General features: G+C 42.4%; 1 protein-coding gene across 1 annotated transcript in view; it reads left to right on the top strand.

Annotated features, from left to right (window-relative positions):
- Positions 1-21,462, top strand: part of xkr4 (XK related 4) — a 43,114-nt gene that overhangs the window by 12,453 nt on the left and 9,199 nt on the right. Inside the window, exons 2-3 of the mRNA XM_034182407.1 lie at positions 9,097-9,296; positions 15,098-15,452. Of these exons, the coding sequence (XP_034038298.1) occupies positions 9,097-9,296; positions 15,098-15,452 (555 nt within the window). The remainder of the gene's footprint in view (positions 1-9,096; positions 9,297-15,097; positions 15,453-21,462) is intronic.

Raw genomic sequence — 21,462 nt, forward strand, 5'->3', positions numbered from 1 at the left:
TTGGAGGAGATTATGAACCCCAGGAAAGACAAAGAAGTACGGTGGAACTCGCACTTCTCGCCCTTCACAAACAACCGGTTTTTGCATCAACCGCTGAAGGACCTGACGTACATGTCGCACATGAGTCTCAGGATCCAGGGAGAAGATGAGGATATCGTCCAGGTATACGAAGACAAACCGATGCAGGAAGTCCCGCAAGATGTCATTAACCAAGGCTTGGAACGTCGCAGGTGCATTGGTGAGACCGAACGGCATGACCAGGTACTCAAAGTGACCTAACGGGGTGTTAAATGCCGTCTTCCACTCGTCTCACTTCCGGATCCGAACCAGGTGATACGCATTCCCAAGATCCAACTTGGTGAAAATTTGGGCTCCATGCAAGGGCGTGAACACTGAATCTAACAGAGGCAGCGGGTATCGATTGCAAACCGTGATTTCGTTCAGCCCTCTGTAGTCAATGCATGGACGGAGTCCGCCGTCCTTCTTGCCCACAAAAAAGAAACCTGCACCCATCGGGGAGGTGGAGTTCCGGATCAACCCGGCAGCTAAAGAGTCCCGGATGTAGGTCTCCACTGATTCGCGCTCAGGACGTGAGATATTGTACAACCTGCTGGACGGGTACTCAGCACCCGGGATCAAATCAATGGCACAATCGTACGGGTGGTGTGGGGGAAGAGTGAGTACCAGATCTTTGCTAAAGACGTCAGCAAGATCAAGGTACTCCTCAGGCACCGCCGACAGATTGGGGGGGACTTTAACCTCCTTGTTAGCTGTCACACCAGGTGGAACCGAGGATCCTAAGCATTTCCGGTGGCAGGTTTCGCTCCACTGCATCACTACCCCAGACGGCCAATCTATCCGGGGATTGTGCTTAACCATCCATGGAAATCCCAAAATCACTCGGGAGGTAGAAGGTGTTACATAGAACACAATCTCCTCCCTGTGATTCCCAGACACAACCAGAGTCACGGGCTGTGTCTGGTGTGTGATTAAGGGGAGAAGGGTGCCATCTAGTGCCCGTACCTTCAATGGTGAAGGTAGAGCCACTAGAGGGAGCCCCACCTCCCTGGCCCATCTGCTATCCAGCAGATTCCCTTCCGACCCCGTGTCCACCAGTGCTGGGGCGTGAAGGGTAAGATCCCCACTCAGGATCGTCACTGGGATGCGTGCGGATCTACGGGATCTCCCCGTGTGAATGTTATGGCCCACCCTTAGCCCAGTCTCTAGGGGCGGGCATTGTAGTTTAACTGCTTGGGGCAGTTCTTTTGTATGTGCTCACTCGAGCCACAGAAAAAACATTCTCCGCGAGCCAGCCTCCGTTGTCTGTCATTAGATTATTTTACTTTAGCCCTGCTCGTGTCCATAGCTTCGTCAGCAGGGGGAGCTGTTGCCACATGGAGCTCTCCAGCTGTGGAGCATGAGGACGGCTGCACCCTTTCAGACCTGGAAGGAAGAGGGACGGCTCATGCCCGGCCACGCCCTTCGCCCCGCTCCCGACGGTGTTCCTCTAATCGGTTGTCTAACTGTATGACCAGGTTGATCAGCCCGTCAAAATCCCGCGGCTCATCCTTAGCCAGCAGATGCTCCTTCAGGACCGGAGACAGTCCGTTTATGAAGGCGGCACGGAGTGCAACAGTATTCCAGCCGGACCTCGCAGCCGCGATGCGGAAGTCGACTGCATACTCGGCTGCACTCCGACGTCCCTGTCTCATTGACAGCAGCACGGTCGAAGCGGTCTCGCCTCTATTGGGATGATCAAACACCTGTTTAAACTCCCTCACAAACCCAGTATATGTGGTTAGGAGCCATGAATTTTGCTGCCAGAGCGCCGTAGCCCAGGCGCGTGCGTCTCCTCATAGCAAATTTATAACATAAGCCACCCGGCTGGCATCTGACGAGTACATGACGGGACACTGTGCAAAGACGAGCAAACACTGCATCAAGAAGTCAGCGCACGTCTCGACACAACCTCCGTACGGTTCCGGAGGGCTTATGTATGCTTCAGGGGAAGGGGGGGGGTTCGTTGAATCACCACTGGAATGTCTGTATTCGGCGCTTGAACAGCAGGAGGAGGTGCTGCAGCAGCGCCCTGCGTGCACGCTTCCACCTGGGCGGTGAGAGCCTCCATCCTCCGATTGAGTATAACATTCTGCTCGGTCACCCAGTCCAACTGAGCAGTGAAGGCGGTTAAGATTTGCTGCAGCTCCCCTAATACGCCTCCTGCCGGCGCCTGTGCACCCTGCGTTTCCATTGGTGGTTCACTCGATGGTTGACGCCCCTTGGGATCCATGACGCTGGCTGAGAAATCCTGTTGGGAAAGTGTAGGGACACGGACCCACAACAGGGGGCATAAATGAACGGACAATGGAATAAGCCAAAATACAACAATTTAATATTGTGAATGTGTACAACGGAAAAACAGACAAACAAAATTTGGAATAGCAGTCAATAATACAAGGTGACGTGTGGGCAGGCTCGAGGATAGAAGACGCCTGTCCAGAGAAGAGCCGGATCCCACACGCTTTCCACTGCCAGCGGATCTGGAGCACACCGGAGCCACCAAGCGCTGAGTCCCCAGGTGGCCACTGCCTCCGACTGTCAGATCTGGTACTGCTGGCAGGAAGAACAGACAGGTGAAGGTGGGTGCGTGAACACCCAGCAAACAGTCAGTACAAGGGTGGGAAACACCTCCACCTCTTAATCACAATACTCCCGAAATAAATGCAGATCCTGATGTCACACTAGCAGTCCACAACCGAGGAGCGGAGTACGCCAACTCCCCAAACACAACGACTACTCCTTAGCATACAAAAGGTTCATCTGCAAAGTTAGGGATTACACACACAGAAGTAAAGACGTTACTACTGTAATGTTTTTGCAGGCTGAGCAGTTTACCTGACGGGTAGACGATTTCTCGGCAGGGAGGTGGAGTTGCTGCCCGGCTTTTATGGGATGTAGTGATTGATGATTGATGTGTGACAGCTGTCACTCCTGGCTGCTCCTGGGAGGTGGCAGCGCCCTCTCGTGCCCGAAGCCCGCACTTCAGGCAGGGCGCCCTCTGGTGATGGGCCAGCAGTACCTCCTCTTCAGCGGCCCACACAACACACAGTGCATCTCAGATTTTAATCATTTCATATTTATAATCCAGCAGTAAATGGGCAGCCTGCCGCAGTTCTGTCCCCTGACCTGCTCAAACAGTATCTTCTCACCCGTAAATTCTGAATGAGTTACAGTTATTATGTGAGAAATATGAAATCTAGGATCAGTCTGTCAGAGACAGGCTGGATTCTGATTTTTTTTTTTTAAATAGGATTAAATTATCTCGTGTTGCAACCACAAATCATTTCACTAGTTCACTTTTAAAATCAGATTTCTGAACTGCAGTGTTGCAGCCAAGCATGTTTGTGGATGTGACTGCGTTGTGTTCAGTGCTTATGTGTTTATGCTGGGAAGGGGGTGGAGTCCAGTAACATCAGTACCTTTGTCGGTGAGGACCAACGTTGACTGAGTTTGCTTTGTGGAATCAGTGGTCTGATCTCTGATCACAGTACCTGAGGTGAGTGAGGCATCAGAGAGTCTGGGTTTGTGGTTGTCATGGATCAAAACCAAGATCCAGGTTATCAGTGACGTCCCGGACTCAAAGTGTCCAACTCAAAAAGCTTTTTGCGGTTTGACCTTACCCTTGTGAAGCACCTTGGGGCGACTTGTGTTTTGATTTGGTGCAATGTAAAAAAAACTGATTTGAATTACTTCTCCCAGCAGTCACTGGGTCTTCACCCTTTTGACATTAAAAAATGTCCTGAAATACCTTATGGGGTCATGAGGCCCCTGAACAGAATACAGAATTGTTTGATGATGTTGGTACCCGGCAGGAAAATGATCCTTCACAGTTAAAATGTGGATGAAAAACTTCATGAATCAAAATTTTTACAGTTTTCTGTTTCACAAATCCATGTCTGTGTTTAAGTCACAATCTCAGTCAAGGTCCACTGGATCACACAACAGAATCACACTTATCAATATTACCATGACAGTTGTGTCAGTCAGTTACATCTCTAAGAGACGTATTTAACCGGTGCTTGGACCCCCCCCCCCATCACCCCACATTTCGTGTCCCCATCACAAAATGAAACCATGCTGCGAAAAGCGCTATTTTCACAAAAAGCCATATCGTTTCATGATGATATCACAGACCCATAGATTAATTGACTTGTCGTAATGCCGTCATGACAAGTCAATTTTGTTTCTCATGGTCTGAGAGTCCTTCAGGTGCCTTTTGGCAAACTCCAGGTGGGCTGCCATGTGCCTTTTACTAAGGAGTGGTCTTCGTCTGGCCACTCTACCATACAGGCCTGATTTGTGGATTGCTGCAGAGACGGTTGTCCTTCTTGAAGGTTCTCGTCTCTCCACAGAGAAATGCTGAAGCTCTGACAGAGTGACTACCGTGGTCTTGGTCACCTCCCTGACTAAGACCCTTCTTCCCTGATTGTTCAGTTTAGATGGGCGGCCAACTCTATGAAGAGTCCTGGTGGATCCCTACTTCTTCCATTTACGGATGATGGAGGCCACTGTGCTCATTGGGACCTTCCAAGTAGCAGAAATGTTTCTGTACCCTTCCCCAGATTTGTGTCTCGAGACAATCCTGTCTCAGAGGTCTACAAACAATTCCTTTGAATTCATGCTTGATTTGTGCTCTGACATGCACTGTCAACTGTAGAACCTTATATGTAGACAGGTGTGTCCCTTTCCAAATCATGTCCAATCAACTGAATTTACCCCAGGTGGGCTCCAGTTAAGTAGAAACATCACAAGGATGATCAGTGGAAACAAGATGCACGTGAGCTCAATTGTGAACTCCACTGCAAAGGCTGTTAATACTTATGTACATGTGATTTTTTTTTAGCATTTTGTATTTTTAATAAATTTGCAAAAATCTCATAAAAACTTTTTTGATGTTGTCAATATGGGGTATTGTGTGTAGCATTTTTAGGGAAAAATTGAATTTCATCCATTTTGGAATAAGGCTGTAACATAAAAAAAATGTGGAAAAAGTGCAGCAGTGTGAATACTTGCATTGTAAAGCTTTCGTTCACCAGCAGTAAAACAACAGGAAAGTAGAGAGAATACTAAAGTGGTCACTGGCAGTTAACCCTGTGCTTCACTAAATGACCCAGTTTTTAGACATAGTGAGGCTGAGACCTGTACAACACAAATGGGATGAATAATCTATGTCATGTGACAGACAAAGAACCAATAAAATGACAAGGATCCACTCAGCTGTCATATAACAGAGGATATTATCCTGTTTTTCATTATGTTGTTTTTGTGCTGGTATGTTTATCCTCTGTAAGGTTTTTGTGTACCTTTTTGTTCGTCTAAATAAAAAAGATAAGAAAATTTTAAAAGAGAAAGATTCACTAATTTTGAAGGTTTTAGTGTGGACATGCTGTGCCCAGTGCATTATGGGTATTCATGACAGAAGAAATGCATTTGAGACAATCTGATCAGGCTCCACAGGGACAACAACATTAAACTCTTTGTGCCTAAAACTCTCGTGAATATATTCTCTGAGTTTATAGACGTTGTTATTGTGTTTGTTTTATGTAAAAATCCCAGAAGAAGCCCAGGTTGCTTCTCCAAAAGCCGAAAAGTCTGTTAAATTTTTAGGCCGTGTGATATAACCGGTGTCAAAATGCATAGAACACTGCCATCTACTGGCGACTGGTTATATCACAGTGTTGTCGACCGCAGGATTTTAAAATTATCTGTAGGTTTCCAAAACCTGAGAGACCACACACGTGGAGATAAAACAAATCATAGATCTGACAGGTTTAGTTGTACAGTGTGTGGTGTCAGCCACACGGTAAAAACAACACACAAACAGATTTCACACACGAACATTCCCAGGTCAAGCACCTCGCTTTCTGATTGGCTGCATGTCACATTTAGCTCCTCACGTCCTTCTTAACACACTCCACATGGCAGGAATATCTGATAAGATTATATTTAGCATCATCACGAGTGTTGGGGCATCCTTAAGATTGTCGGAAGGGGAAGATCGGGTCCGATATCGGCCTAATTATCCTGCCATGTGAACCAGTCTTGATGTTGTGACGCCTCACGGAGCGACTGATTGATCTGTTATAACACCGCACTGAGCCGCTAACGATCAGATGTTATGAAGCCTCACGGAGCGACTGATTGATGCGTTATCACACCATAACGAACATGTTTTCACTATTATTTGATTTCTTTGTGCAACTGACATCGTTATTCAAGCATTCAAAAGGCGATTCCTATTGCCACACAACTCCAGCAATCACACACGAGAAAGTTTTTTGACAGTTCTTGTTATTGAAAGAAACCTTGTCCCCCTAACCGGATAGAGTTGTGAGGTCATCACGTGTGCGCTTAGGCGCTGTCTAGCGGGATCTTGAAAATTTCTTTCTTTTTTTTATACAAATGAGAAAAATGATATATTTTACAAAAGCACAAATTAGTTTACCCATAATCCCTTTGGGGTGTTAATGTTCAAATCTTCAGAATTAGTGCATTATTGTAAAATTAACAGATGTGTTATATATCACTTTGTACATTTTAAGAGTTGTAGTTATTCTATCTGGAATAATTTTATTTAGAAAGCAAAACCATAATTCAAACCTACTTTCCATTTCAAGACCTCTGCCTCATTGCTAGACCACTGTATCCTGTCAAAGTAAATGATGCTTTTCTATAGCACGGGCCAAAGTGCACAAAGATAGAAGCACTGGCTCATTGGCTGTTTGGATTTGTGATCACTGTTGGTTCTGTTAGAAGCTTTGGTGGTGTTCAAAATCAGCTTCTTAGCAGCTGAGAGCGTATGGGAGGCAAAATTGAAAGTTATCGGTTATCTGTAGCTTCAGCTTATTGGTTTAGCATTAAAAAAGAGAACTTTTCAGTTAGGTGATTATCAGTTATCGAAGCTTACTTTTTGGTTAGCTGTGCCCACCACTGCCTCCTGTCAAACATTTTATAAGATGTAAACTTTTAAATGTAAATGATATAAACTCATATGAACCAGTTTTGATTATAATCTGTATCCTGTGAGTCACAGAGCTCTGTACTGGTTTAGTTGCAGTATGGACACTAGACAGCAGTCACGTGAGTGTTTCCAAGTGTGTGACTTTCATTAGTGTAGTAACCGATGTGGCTTAGATGGCAAATGAGGTCTGATTTAGGTTGATTTATTGATCAGATTTGAATCAAATATAAAATCAATTCAATTTGAACTAGCAGTCTGAACAAAACCCATGAAGTGTCTTGTCCAAAGACACAGACAGGCAGTGTGACAAGGAACAGAACCTAGGTCTAAGTACCGGTGGCTTCTCTCCTTATCCCACTGAGATACTGTACCTGCTCCACAGATGCTAACACCCCTGTCACACCTTAATGATTTAGCCAGGGTAGGCCGAGCGTATTAAAAACCCTGGAATACCCTGATGCACATCTATTAAGTAATGGGTAAGCCTTGTGTGAGTTAAGAGCATATTGAGACACGCTGATATACAGCATGGATGTCGGAAAATTTTGGTCATGCACAATATTTTCAACGTGTGCTAGCGTATGACTCATATGTCCTACAGACACGGGCCATAAGCTGTAGGTAAGTTATGCAATTGTTGACACGCATTTCTTGTAAGTTATGCATAAGTTAAAATAGGTCCATTGATGCTGTCCATTGATTAGCTCAACAACTGAAATCTGCAGTCCTCTTTCAAATATTAAAACTCACAATATTCACACACTGAGTAAATCTAAAGTCTTAATCTTACCTGTTCATTTCAGTTGGATTCATCATCACAGCCTGACGAAAACTTATCCACATAAATGGTAAATGGTAAATGGACTGCATTTATATAGTGCTTTTCCATCTGCATCAGACGCTCAAAGCACTTTACAATTATGCCTCACATTCACCCCTTAACCACTAGACCATCACCTCCCCACATAAAGCATCCTGATTTTGGAAAACAACATCTGAAAATACTTTAGTTCCTTGTTGTGGCTGAAGAAACATGTTTTTAAGGAAGTCCCTCTATGTTTTGTGTGTTTCTGAACCAGAGAACACTGGCACTTTGTCGCACAACAAAAAAAAATTAAATTAAAAATTAAATTTAAATTAAGTTGAAAGAGTCACAGCGCCTCATTCATTCACATCTGCATTTATCACAGCCATCAGTCGATTCTTCAGCATTCTGCACGCATTGAACATAAATTCCATGATCCAAAGACAAAAATAAAATAAAACTAAAAAAAGTTAAATTACTCTGTTTGGTCTCTGTATGGAGGGGAGAGACCGGCCGACAACATATGCTTGCTCGATGACATGCTTGCCAATATTTCTGTGTTTTGCCTACCAAACAAAAGGGTTCTGTTGGGGATGGAAACGCAAACCAAGCCAGACTTAACTTTTCTGATCCGTACCATACTGTGCAGTACCAACCTGGACTGCTCAGTGGAACGGGGCTGTCAGCATGTGCCAGCTAAATCATCATGGTGTGACAGCTGCATAATGTATTCAATGTTCCAGCATATTCAGCGCCTTTACCATACGTTGGCATACGTTGGCTAAATTGTCAAGGTGTGACAGGGCCCTAAACACACAATAAACTAAACATTAAAAATCTAGTTTTTAACAGCGATATTGACAGAATATTTGCGGACCTACACACTCACTGAATCAGTGACTGACTGACTCACTCCAATGCTAATTGCAGGGAATATTCTGACTTATATTCAGTGAACATCACCTGCTTTACTTTTCTTTGGTGCCTGTTAAGTTTTTCACCTGTTGTTTTTCAGTGAGAAGAAATTCTGCTGAGTCTGAGTGAATCAGAATGATCAAAATGACCCAGATTCTCTTCTTGATTGATATACTAGTTCCTTTTCGGGCACAGTGGGTAACTGGCTTACTGCCAGTGGACCTGATGTTGGTGTAGAGGTTGTGAGCTTTCTGCTTTTGAGCCCTTTGTGTCAGGTTCCCCTGATGTGCTGTTAGTGTCCCTTACTTCCTTTCTGCTAATGTTGGGGGGTGTCTTTGTGCTCCATCATCCGCAGGTATTTCCACACCATATACCTAGGTATCCGGAGTCGTCAGAGCGGGGAGACGGAGCGTTGGCGTTACTACTGGAAGATGGTCTATGAGTTTGCTGATGTTAGCATGCTGCATTTGCTGGCCACCTTCCTGGAGAGCGCGCCACAGCTTGTGCTGCAGCTGTGCATTATCATACAGACACACAAGCTCCAGGCTGTGCAAGGTAACACCCCACTCACCGTGTCTGCACCTGTGGAAACCAAACACACACAGGTAGGGGTTAAAAACCATGTCCAGCTGATTTAGGAATGTTTGCCAACTCCACTTTGGAGGCATTTGGGTAGGTGTGTGGAATAACATGCACATTTTGGTTACTCTTGTCAAAGTGCATCATGAGCATCAACAAAATACTTCCTGCTGTACAACCCCAATTCCAATGAAGCTGGGACTTTGTGTGAAATGTAAATTAAAACAGAATACAATGATTTGCCAATCCTCAATTGAATACACCACAAACACAAGATATTTAATGTTTAAACTGATAACGTGTTGCAGACATCCATTTCAAAATGAGCAAATATTTGCACAAAAACAATAAAGTTTATCAGTTTGAACATTGAATATCTTGTCTTTGTGGTGCATTCAATTGAATATAGGTCGAAGAGGATTTCCAAATCATTGTATTCTGTTTTTATTCATATTTTACACAACATCCCAACTTCATTGGAATTGGGTTGTACAATTACTTTATCAGAATCACGAAACATTCATTATCTATACCAGCTTATTCCAATGAAAGCTTGCTGGGCAGCTGGACCCTATCCAGCGATCACTGGGCGAGAGGTGAGGTACACCCTGGACAGGATGGCAGTCTATCGCATGGTCACATATAGACAGGCAAACAGAGTCACCACCTCACCTAACCTGCATGTCTTTGGAGGTGGGAGGAAGCAGAAGCATCCAGAGTGAACCTACGTGAACATGGAGAGAATATGCACAAACTCAGAAGAAATGACTAGGCAGTAAGCAAATCCCAGGATGTTCTTGCTGTGAAGAAACAGTGGTGCCGATCAATAAACAAAAGTCCTGAAATATCAAACCCAATACAACCCCACATCAGAAAAGAAAAGTTGAAATATTATGGAAAAGGTAACTAGAGTGCCACCTCTAGTTTCAATCCCTGTTGTAGATGATCTTTGCCTCACAGCCAATCCTAAAGCTCAGAGAAGGTTATATGCATCTCTCTCTCTCTCTCTCTCTCTCCTCTCTCTCTCTCTCTCTCTCTCCCTCTCTCTCCCCCTCTCTCTCTCTCTCTCTATGGAGCTTTATTGACATAGGAAACATACGTTTACATTGTCAAAGCAAGTGTTATATAGCAAATAATAGCAATAATAAAGCAAATAATAAAAAAAAATAAGATGTACATACAGTTAAAAATATTCTACAGTAAATAAATGTGTAATCAGGAGACATGGGATTGATATAATAGTAAAAATTGTGCTTTCGGTGTAAAGCAAACTATCCCCATAGATGAAGGGACAGGGCAGTTTAATCTCCTGTTTTGGGTTTACAGTGGCTTATGTCTGTTGCTCCTTCTTTTTGTGTCATAGTAGTTCACAAACCTTGTTGCTGTCTTTGCACATTGTTGTACTTCACCCAACAGACATGTAAGTTTTTCAATGTTGGTCCTGCTCTCAAAGTCTTTTTGGTGTTTGTGATCTGTGGGAACTACATGTCTCTGATGTCTTGGTACAGCAGGCAGGTGGTTAGGAAGTGCAGCTCGATTTCCACATCATGTTGTGAACAGTGGGTGCAGAGTCTTGTCTTAACTTCTTTCTGAGATTTTTACATTTGTTGTCAAACCATTTGTCATGGTTTTGGTTGTTTTTGGCTTTTTTGTTTGGGGCTTTTAGGTTTGCTGGGGATGCTGAAAGGTCAAGTATATTATCGAGGTTTTCTACTGTCTTGTTTACACCTTCACTGTTATGTTCAAATGTTTTTTCCAGAAACTCATCTATAAGTAATTGGATGTGTTGCTGCTTAATAGCATTTTGGTGTGTTTCTGTACCATTTTCTTTCCATTTGTAGCGTGTTTTGATAGTGTGTAGTTTGGTTTGTTGTGAAACCTCCTGATTTGGTGTTGATCTGTTCAAGTTGGGTGTGTCATGTGATGAGGTGACATGGCTCAGAAAGTGAGTAGACACAAAATGCACACTCTCAGTAACACAGAGAGACAAAGTAACAAGGGCGGAGGCAAAAGCGAGATCTGATAAACAAAGCGAGGTTAATACACAGCAAGGCAATAAACAGGACTATGGCAAAAGGCTGGAATGAGGATACAATGATCACAAGCTGATAGTGGAGCGGGTTAAGGCAGAAATTGTTCAGTTTTTGAAGAAAGCATGAAACTTGGCACAGTAATACTATAGGACCTAGGGATCATGAAAAAAAAATAGACCCCAAAAATAACGCCCCCTGGTGGCTGCAATATTGGATTAAAAATGGCCATTATTTTCAACATATTTTTGCCATTTACTTTCAAATTAAGGCAGATAAAAGCACAATTCCAAAATATTTACCCATGTTTTTGGGGTCAGGGAATCCAATGGACTCATTTTCAACTTTGTGAGATGGAGGCCATATTGGATTCCAAGATGGCCACCATTAAAATGAAGATTATGAAAAATATCAGTCCTCTGTAAAGATGGAAGCGTAATTGTAAAAGTTACCCATAAGTAATGAGGAGTCCAATTAAACTATTACATTAATTGTGTGATGCCAGCCATATTGGATTCCAAAATGGCTGCAATTAAAATTAAGTATTGATTATCTCTGCTATTTTAGTGCCACATTCAAAATTCAAGCCTCAGGCCTTTGTATCTATGAAGTAGTGATTGCAATAGTTTCATTCACAATTCATCTACTAGATGTTTGTCATACTGGATTTCAAGATGGCTGCCATATTTCACTCTGTTGTCAAAATATTTTTCTTCTATTTTTCCATGCATCCTACTTAGCATACAGTGCCATATACGAGTATGTTGAGTATACATCAGAGAATTACCTTTCAAATTAAGTAACTGGTAATAAAGATCTATGTTTAAATCCTGGAGGCAGAAATCTAATTCAAACATGTCCATGCACCATGGCAACTTTAAAGGTAAAATAGATGGGTGGGCTGCCAAATGAATATAAACAAGGCCAAAAGATATGGTTCGTATTAGCCATATCCAGCTAATGCCAGTTCCACATTTCAGTTGAATTATTTTAGCCATAGTGTAATAATCTGTATCATTCCTGGGATACTTCATTATAAAGTGTGTTATTTACAAGGAATTACCTGCGCAAACTGATATTATTGACCCAAATTTATAAAAAAAAATTAAGATTATAACAAACAGCTGATTTATTATAATTAAACATGTTTAGATCTGTAACAGAACAGATTATTTAAAAAGCACAATGCAAAAACTGGAGATTTTTATGCTATCTTTGTTACAGCAAACTTGAATATTCAGGGTTTTTTTGTTGTTGTTTTCAAACAGAATGATTTAAAGTTGCATCAGTAAATGTTTAGTGCTTTAAAAACATATATGAATGTTTTCATCCATTTCAAATAGCCCAAGTGTGGGGAAATCTTACCCAGATGGCCAAATGTCCAGCAAGTTTATAATTAAAAGTTGCCCTGCTGACATGTGTCCGATCAATGTCAGAAGCTTATCCATTGTAGCACTCCCCATTGCATTTGCACAGCTGGGTGCAAGTATTTTTAGATAGATATTTAAGATAAGCATTATTAAGCAAACAAGAGATAAAGAATTTAAATAGGATTTTAAGTTGCGCTTTTGCTTTGGAAATTTAGCACTGTCTAAACTGTAATCTCTGATGTACTGGGCAACTTGGCAGCATAAAATAGTGCCATAGCATCCATATAGGTGTTTTTATTATTACATAACACTGGTATAAGAACCTCAAGACCCTTTGAGGTTGACTTTCATTGATATTTACTGATTTTAGAACCAAAAATACTAAACTTTGATCAACTTCTTTCCCTGCATTACTGTCATTTTTAAGAAAAGCAAAGCAAAATAAAAAACAAGGCAGCCATCTTGAAATCCAATATGGCTGCCATATGACTAGATTCAGAACTTCATTGAAATATACCCTGATATTGAAAACAGTGATAGATGCTGTAATTACTGTCCTTTGCATATCATAAATTGAAATAATATTAAAAATTGGTCAATTTCAGTGGCCATTTTAAAATTCAATATGGCAGCCACCAGGGGGGCACAATTTTTTGGGGTCTATTTTTTTTTTCACAGTCCTTAGGTCCCATAGTATCCCTGTGCAAAGTTTCATGCTTTCTTCAAAAACTGAATAATTCTTGTGAAAAGTTGGCCTTAACCGCTCTACTAGAGGTATTTTCAGCATCCAAGGTTGGGCACAAAATGATTAATCTGCTAAAAAATAATTATTTTATATACAGCGTCCAGCGCACAGTTCAGGAGAGCCCCAATCTCCCTTGGGAATGAGTCCGACTATAATCTGTCCAATGAACTGAATGGTTTTTATAATCGTTTTAACATTTATGATTTTAGTAAAGAACAGTCCCTCTTCAAGGTTGCAGCTCCTGGACAGAACTCCATCCATGTCAATAAGGATGTGGTTCAGAGGCTTTTCAGGACCACAAAGGAGAGGAAAAGTTGGGGCCCCAATGGCATTGGTGGCTGTATTCTTAGGAACTGTGCTGATCAGCTGGCAGAGATCTTCTCTTTCATCTTTGGATGTTCTCTTTATCTCCACAAAGTCCCCAATTTATGGAAAGACTCCTTAATTGTTCCTGTGCCAAAAATCAGTGCACCTAAGCAGCTTAACGATTATAGGCCTGTTGCACTTGCCTCCTTAGTGATGAAGACTTTTGAAAAAATTGTGAAAAATGCTCTTTTAGACTTTGTCAAAGATGATTTGGATTCTCTTCAATTTGCATACAGGTCAGGTAGGGGAACTGATGATGCACTATGCGCTTTACTGAATACAGTAATTGCACATTTAGAGAGGGCTAAAACCTTTGTACGTCTTTTATTCATTGATTTTTCTTCTGCTTTTAACTGCATACAGCCACACATTCTAGCAGAGAGGTCAAAAAATGAGCACAACATTGATTGAGGAATTTTATGCTGGCATATGGATTTTTTTAACTAACAGATCTCAGCGGGGTGACATCTGGATGGAGCAGGTCTTCTGGCTCCCCCAGGATGGGGTGTCCTCAGTGTGGAGCAGGTCCTTTGGTCATTGGCTTGGGTGGGGAGCTCATCTGTTGGTTGCTCCTGTGGGACGTGTTTAGTCTTCGGTTGACTGTGATGTCCTTCAGGGTCTTTCCAAAGATTGGGATTGCGTCTCTCTTCCTGTCTCTCATTCAGAGAACACTGTCAGCAAACTTAGACAGACTCATTCATACTGCCACTAAACCCTCATAAGTGATAGAAAAAAAGTCCCATCAACCTGAAAACACTTTTTACTCCCCCCGTATGCAGTGAGTGTTCCAGGCCCTCTATTATTTCGTATTTACTGATGATGTTTGTCCTGCCTGTCAGGAGGCAGAGGATCCACAGTTCATGATCTCTCAGCATGCTGGTGACCATGGAGAGGATTAAAGTTGTTGTAGGTCCAGTGTGCCCGTGACAAAGAGGTGATAGAGTCCTTCATACTGTAAATCTCATTTATAGCACACATTTATTGCTTTAAATTCTTTTGACCAGCAACGATCAGAGTTTCAACACAACTGAAAACAGCAACACTCACTACGGGCAGCTGTGCAGGAGAATCAGGTGATGAGCTGGTCAGAGAGAAGCAGGGTAAGTTTGAAGCTAAATCTGAGCCACCAGAGACGCAGAGACTGATGAGGACAAAGGACAGTGATGACACTGATGTTCATCTGACATTGATGTCCATATGTTTCTCTAAAGTTTCAGACCATAGCTTTATTTCATCACTGTGTGTGTCTGTGTGTGTCTGCTGCAGGTATGACAGCTGCAGCCTCCCTGGTGTCACTCGCCTGGGCTTTGGCATCATATCAGAAGGCCTTGCGAGAATCTCGGGATGACAAGAAGCCCATCAGCTATCTGGCTGTGATCATCCAGTTCTGCTGGCATTTCTTCACTATTGCAGCCAGGGTCATCACCTTTGCCCTGTTCGCCTCAGTGTTCCAACTCTACTTTGGTATCTTCATCGTCCTTCACTGGTGCATCATGACGTTCTGGATTGTCCACTGTGAAACAGACTTCTGCATCAGCAAATGGGAGGAAATAGTGTTTGACATGGTGGTGGGCATCATTTACATCTTTTCCTGGTTTAACGTCAAAGAGGGACGGACAAGGTGAGGTGGAGCGTCAGTGTCATTCAGTGTTCAGTTCGAGTGATTGCAAAAATATTCTGCTGTGGTGGTTTGATTGTTGTTTTGTTTTGAGGTATTTTTGTTGGGGGGGGGGGGGGGGGGGGGCAGGAAATGCAATGTGGTTGTCTGCCCATATTCCAAAAAGCTTTTCAAACATTAATCTTTAGACTGCATTTGTCAAGATAATTTTTCACTGCATTAAACAAGTTTCAGTTAATTATCAAAGTACAAAAGAGTTTAAAAATGATTATAGCCTACAGTTGTATGTAAAAGTTTGGGCACCCCTGATGATTTCCATGATTTTCCTTTATAAATCATTGGTTGTTTGGATCAGCAATTTCAGTTAAATATATCATATAGCAGACAAACACTGTGATATTTGAGAAGTGAAATGAAGTTTATAGGATTTACAGTGTGTGTGCAATAATTCTTTAAAAAACTAGGCAGGTGCATAAATTTGGGCACCCCAACAGAAAAAATACATCAATATTTAGTAGATCCTCCTCTTGCAGAAATAATAGCCTCTAAATGCTTCCTATAGCTTCCACTGAGAGTCTGGATTCTGGTTGAAGGTATTTTGGACCATTCTTCTTTACAGAACATCTCAGGTTTGTTGGTTTCCGAACATGAACAGCCCGCTTAAAATCACACCACAGATTTTCAATAATATTCAGGTCGAGGGACTAAGATGGCCATTCCAGAACACTGTACTTGTTCCTCTGCATGAATGCCTTAGTAGATTTTGAGTAGTGTTTAGGGTCGTTGTCTTGTTGAAAGATCCAGCCCCGGCGCAACTTCAACTTTGTCACTGATTCATGAACATTGTTCTCAAGAATCTGCTGATATTGACTGGAATCCATGTGACCCTCAACTTGAACAAGATTCCCAGTACCTGCACTGGCCACACAGCCACACAGCATGATGGAACCACCTCCAAATTTACTGTCGGTCGAAAGCGTTTTTCTTGCAATACTGTGTTCTTTTTCAGCCATGCATACATGATTGTTATGTCCAAATAACTCAATTTTAGTTTCATTAGTCCACAGCACCTTATTCCAAAATGAAACTGGCTTGTCCAAATGTGCTTTAGCATACCTCATGTGACTCTGTTTGTGGCGCTTTTGCAGAAAAGGCTTCCGCTGCATTACAGCATCTCTTTGTGCAAAGTGCGTTGTATAGTTGAACGATGCACAGAGACACTATCTGCAGCAAGCTCATGTTGTAGGTCTTTGGAGCAGGTCTGTGGGTTGACTATGACTGTTCTCACCATCCTTTGCTTCAGCTTATCTGAGATTTTTCTTGGCCTGCCATTTCAGGCCTTAACTAGCACTGTGCCAGTGGTCTTCTATTTCCTCACTATGTTCGTCACATTGCAAACTGACAGCTGAAATCTCTGAAACAGCATTTTGTATCCTTACCCTAAACCATGATGTTGAACAAGAAAACACTTCTGGCTGACTGAGAAAAATACTTACAAGGAATACAAGAAGGTGGAACAATTTGACGATCTGGGATGCAGCATTTTTAAAAGGCATATGTGAAATTAACATTGGAAACACAGAGACACGGAGGCTCAGTCTGACTGCAGAAAGAAATGCCGACTTATGGGGTAATTAAGCATTGAAGAAAAACTTACAGGCCAGAAACTCAGAGGAGCTACTATCACAGAAAAATTAAGTCCGTTACCACAAAGAAAACATAAGGATATTAAGAGGAGACCCTCTGAGAAAAATAAAGGTGACAAGCGCGTGTGAACCAAGGGTGATCAGAGAGACACACCTGCTCACTGTCCTACACGGCAAGAGGAGGAGAGCAGAGAGAAACCATTTGGCTGTTTTGACTGAATGAACATGGAAACAAGAATCTCATTGCAAAAGGGGAAGAAATGAAATGAAGGACAAAACAACACCAGAAAAACAACAGCATGTGCCCACATGGGTCCATGATACTTGGCCTTTTTCAAACTCTGGGGTCCTGAACACTCAGTCACCTCCATGCCGGATCATGCCTAGAGTCAAGGCACATAGCCAAAATGTATGAGGTGATGTTCCTTCACAAAGCAAGAGACATTCCTCATCTGGGTCTCCTGAAGTAACCACTTGTTTGACATAAATTCATTTCAGCAGCCCCCAAGGATCCCCAAAGAGACCTAGTCCCAAAGTCCTCCAGTCTTCACCTTCGGTTAATGGTTAGGATCCAAGTCTCACAACGATGTGCAAAGACAGTCCAAAAAAACCCCTGAAGACTTGCAAAGCAATCAACATCACCAAGGATGTCCAGCAACCTTATGACTCCATATGCCCTTCCGAGGCATCTAAGTTACAAGGCAGAAAATTATGAATAGAGTACAGACTGATGCCTCTGGGTAAATGTTGCCAAAGTATCAAACACAGTTATATTATATTATGCTTGTTCCAGTGTTGCTGTTTTGTGGCTGACAGAACACATTTATACTCTATCAAGTAATTATACTACTCACGATGAACTGCCTCCTGTCTGTCTTAAATGATGCCATAATCCCCATTAAACCCAAGGCTCCATGTAGCGCTGAGTAAACTGTTAGTAGAACCATCTTGACCTTTCAGTCACTTAAGAACCTCTGGTCATCTCTTGTTTAGGTCTGTTAAAACAGAGGGTTCACTGAATCATGTTCACAATCACAACATCACAGTTTCATGATTCATTTTGCATGAAAGTAATATGACCAATTTAACAAGGCAATGATGAAAAAAAGACACAAGGAAGCGGAAGCAATTCAACATCAGAAATATCAATATCCTGAGACCAAACAAAATCCAGAGTGTTTCCACTGCTGTGCATGGGATCATGAACACACTGATGGAACCTGAGTGGCTCTAACAATGTGAGGAAAGCATCTTGGCCTGAACAGCCAAAACTAAAATGAATTCCAAAATTTCAAAATTATTTTAAATGTACAAAAAAAAAAAGAATAAAAAATATATTTTTTTCGAAAGAAGATGTACAGTTGTGCTCAAAAGTTTGCATATCCTGGCAGAATTGTTAGGGGTTTTTTTTGGCCATTTTTCAGAGAATATGAATGATAACACAAAACTTTTTTTCACTCATGGTTAGTGGTTGGGTGAAGCCATTTATTGTCAAACAAAAACTAGCCAAATGACCCTGAGCAAAAGTTTACATACCCCTGTTCTTAACACAGTGTATTGCCCCCTTTAACATCAATGACAATTTGGAGTCTTTTGTGGTAGTTGTGGACGTGGCTCTCTGATGGTAAAACTGCCATTGAATATGTCTTGGACTTCATTTACATCAAATACAAAGATAATGGACCGTGTGGACATTGCGATTGCGTGTCACATGGTGTGAAGCACAGGGTAGGGTTTTTATTTTTATCTCTGTTGTGGCGGCTGGGCACGCTGCTGCCCAGTGTCGCAGACCAAATGGTCTGCCCCTAAAAATTGGTCCGCCCTACCTCCACTGCACATGTCATTTCGGAGCTCAGAAGCTCATCTGAGACAGAGTCTCTTCACCCGAAGTGATCAAATTGATTAATGTGATTATTAACTATCAGATGACAAGGTAAAACCTCTTAAATCATTCTAAAGTCAGTTTTAAGCAGAAACAAGGCTGTTTAAAGCAGAAACACAGCGATACTTGGTGATGCTTTGAAATAACCAACGTGCAGTGAACACATCAGCTAGCTGCTCACAGCCAAGTGTGAAGCGGCTGGGATGAGGGTCAGCACCTCTAAATCTGAGGCCATGGTTCTCAGCAGGAAACTGATGGATTGGCTACTACAGGTATTTAATGCGGTCTTGCCCCAAGTGAAGGAGTTCAAGTGCCTCGGGCTCTTGTTCACGAGTGAGAATGGAGCATCAGACTGGCCAGCGAATCAGCGCAGCAGGGGCGGTATTGCATTCGCTCTACCGTACTGTTGTGTTGAAAAGGGAGCTGAGCCAACAGGCGAAGATTTCAATCTACTGGTCAATCTTCATTGCTACTCTTACCTATGGTCATGAGGGGTGGGTCATGACAGAAAGAACTAGATTTCAGGTACAACCCCAGTTCCAATGAAGTTGGGACGTTGTGTAAAATGTAAATAAAAACAGAATACAATGATTTGCAAATTATCTTCAACCTGTATTCAATTTAATACACCACAAAGACAAGATATGTAATGTTCAAACTGATAAACTTTATTGTTTTTGTGAAAATATTTGCTCATTTTGAAATGGATGCCTGCAACACGTTTCAAAAAAGCTGGGACAGTGGTATGTTTACCACTGTGTTACATCACCTTTCCTTCTAACAACACTCAATAAGCATTTGGGAACTGAGGACACCAGTTGTTGAAGCTTTGTAGGTGGAATTCTTTCCCATTCTTGCATGTTGTACGACTTCAGTTGTTCAACAGTCTGAAGCCTCCGTTGTTGAATTTTGCACTTCATAATGTGCCACACATTTTCAGTGGGCGACAGGTCTGGACTGCAGGCAGGCCAATCTAGTACCTGCACTCTTTTACTACGAAGCCACGCTGTTGTAACACGTGCAGAATGTGGCTTGGCATTGTCTTGCTGAAATAAGCAGGGATGTCCCTGAAAAAGATGTTGCTTGGATGGCAGCATGTGTTGCTCCAACACCTGGATGTATCTTTCAGCATTGATGGTGCCATCACAGATGTGTAAATTGGCCATGCCATGGGCACTAACACACCCCCCATACCATCACAGATGCTGACTTTTGAAGTTTACGCTGGTAACAATCTGGATGGTCATTTTCCTCTTTTGTCCAGAGGACACGACGTCCATGATTTCCAAAAAAAATTTGAAATGTGGACTCATCAGACCACAGCACACTTTTCCACTTTGTGTCTGTCTATTTCAAATGAGCTCGGGGCCCAGAAAAGGCAGCGGTGTTTCTGGATGTGGTTGATGTATGGCTTTCGCGAGTTTTAACTTGCACTTGTAGATGTAGCGACAAACTGTGTTAACTGACATTGTTCTTAAACTGTTGGACTATTTTTTCATGCACTTGTTCACAAAGTGGTGATCCTCGCCCCATCTTTGCTTGTGAACGGCTGAGCCTTTTGGGGATGCTCCTTTAATACCCAATCATCAATCAATCAATCAATCAATTTTTTTTTTATATAGCGCCAAATCACAACAAACAGTTGCCCCAAGGTGCTTTATATTGTAAGGCAAGGCCATACAATAATTATGTAAAACCCCAACGGTCAAAACGACCCCCTGTGAGCAAGCACTTGGCTACAGTGGGAAGGAAAAACTCCCTTTTAACAGGAAGAAACCTCCAGCAGAACCAGGCTCAGGGAGGGGCAGTCTTCTGCTGGGACTGGTTGGGGCTGAGGGAGAGAACCAGGAAAAAGACAAGCTGTGGAGGGGAGCAGAGATCGATCACTAATGATTAAATGCAGAGTGGTGCATACAGAGCAAAAAGAGAAAGAAACTGCATCATGGGAACCCCCCAGCAGTCTACGTCTATAGCAGCATAACTAAGGGATGGTTCAGGGTCACCTGATCCAGCCCTAACTATAAGCTTTAGCAAAAAGGAAAGTTTTAAGCCTAATCTTAAAAGTAGAGAGGGTGTCTGTCTCCCTGATCTGAATTGGGAGCTGGTTCCACAGGAGAGGAGCCTGAAAGCTGAAGGCTCTGCCTCCCATTCTACTTTTACAAACCCTAGGAACTACAAGTAAGCCTGCAGTCTGAGAGCAAAGCGCTCTATTGGGGTGATATGGTACAGTGACACTCATCATGACACTCGCCTGTTTCCAATTAGGTGTTCTGTTGAGCATTCATCAATTTTCCAAGTCTTTTGTTGCCCCGGCCCAACTTTTTTGAAACGTGTTGCAGACATCCATTTCAAAATGACCAAATATTTGCACAAAAACAAAAAAGTCTATCAGTTTCAACATTAAATATCTTGTCTTTGTGGTGTATTCAATTGAATATAGGTTGAAGAGGATTTGCAAATTATTGTATTCTGTTTTTATTTACAT

The sequence above is a fragment of the Thalassophryne amazonica genome, chromosome 12 (assembly GCF_902500255.1).
Source record: "Thalassophryne amazonica chromosome 12, fThaAma1.1, whole genome shotgun sequence".
Lineage (NCBI taxonomy): Eukaryota > Metazoa > Chordata > Actinopteri > Batrachoidiformes > Batrachoididae > Thalassophryne > Thalassophryne amazonica.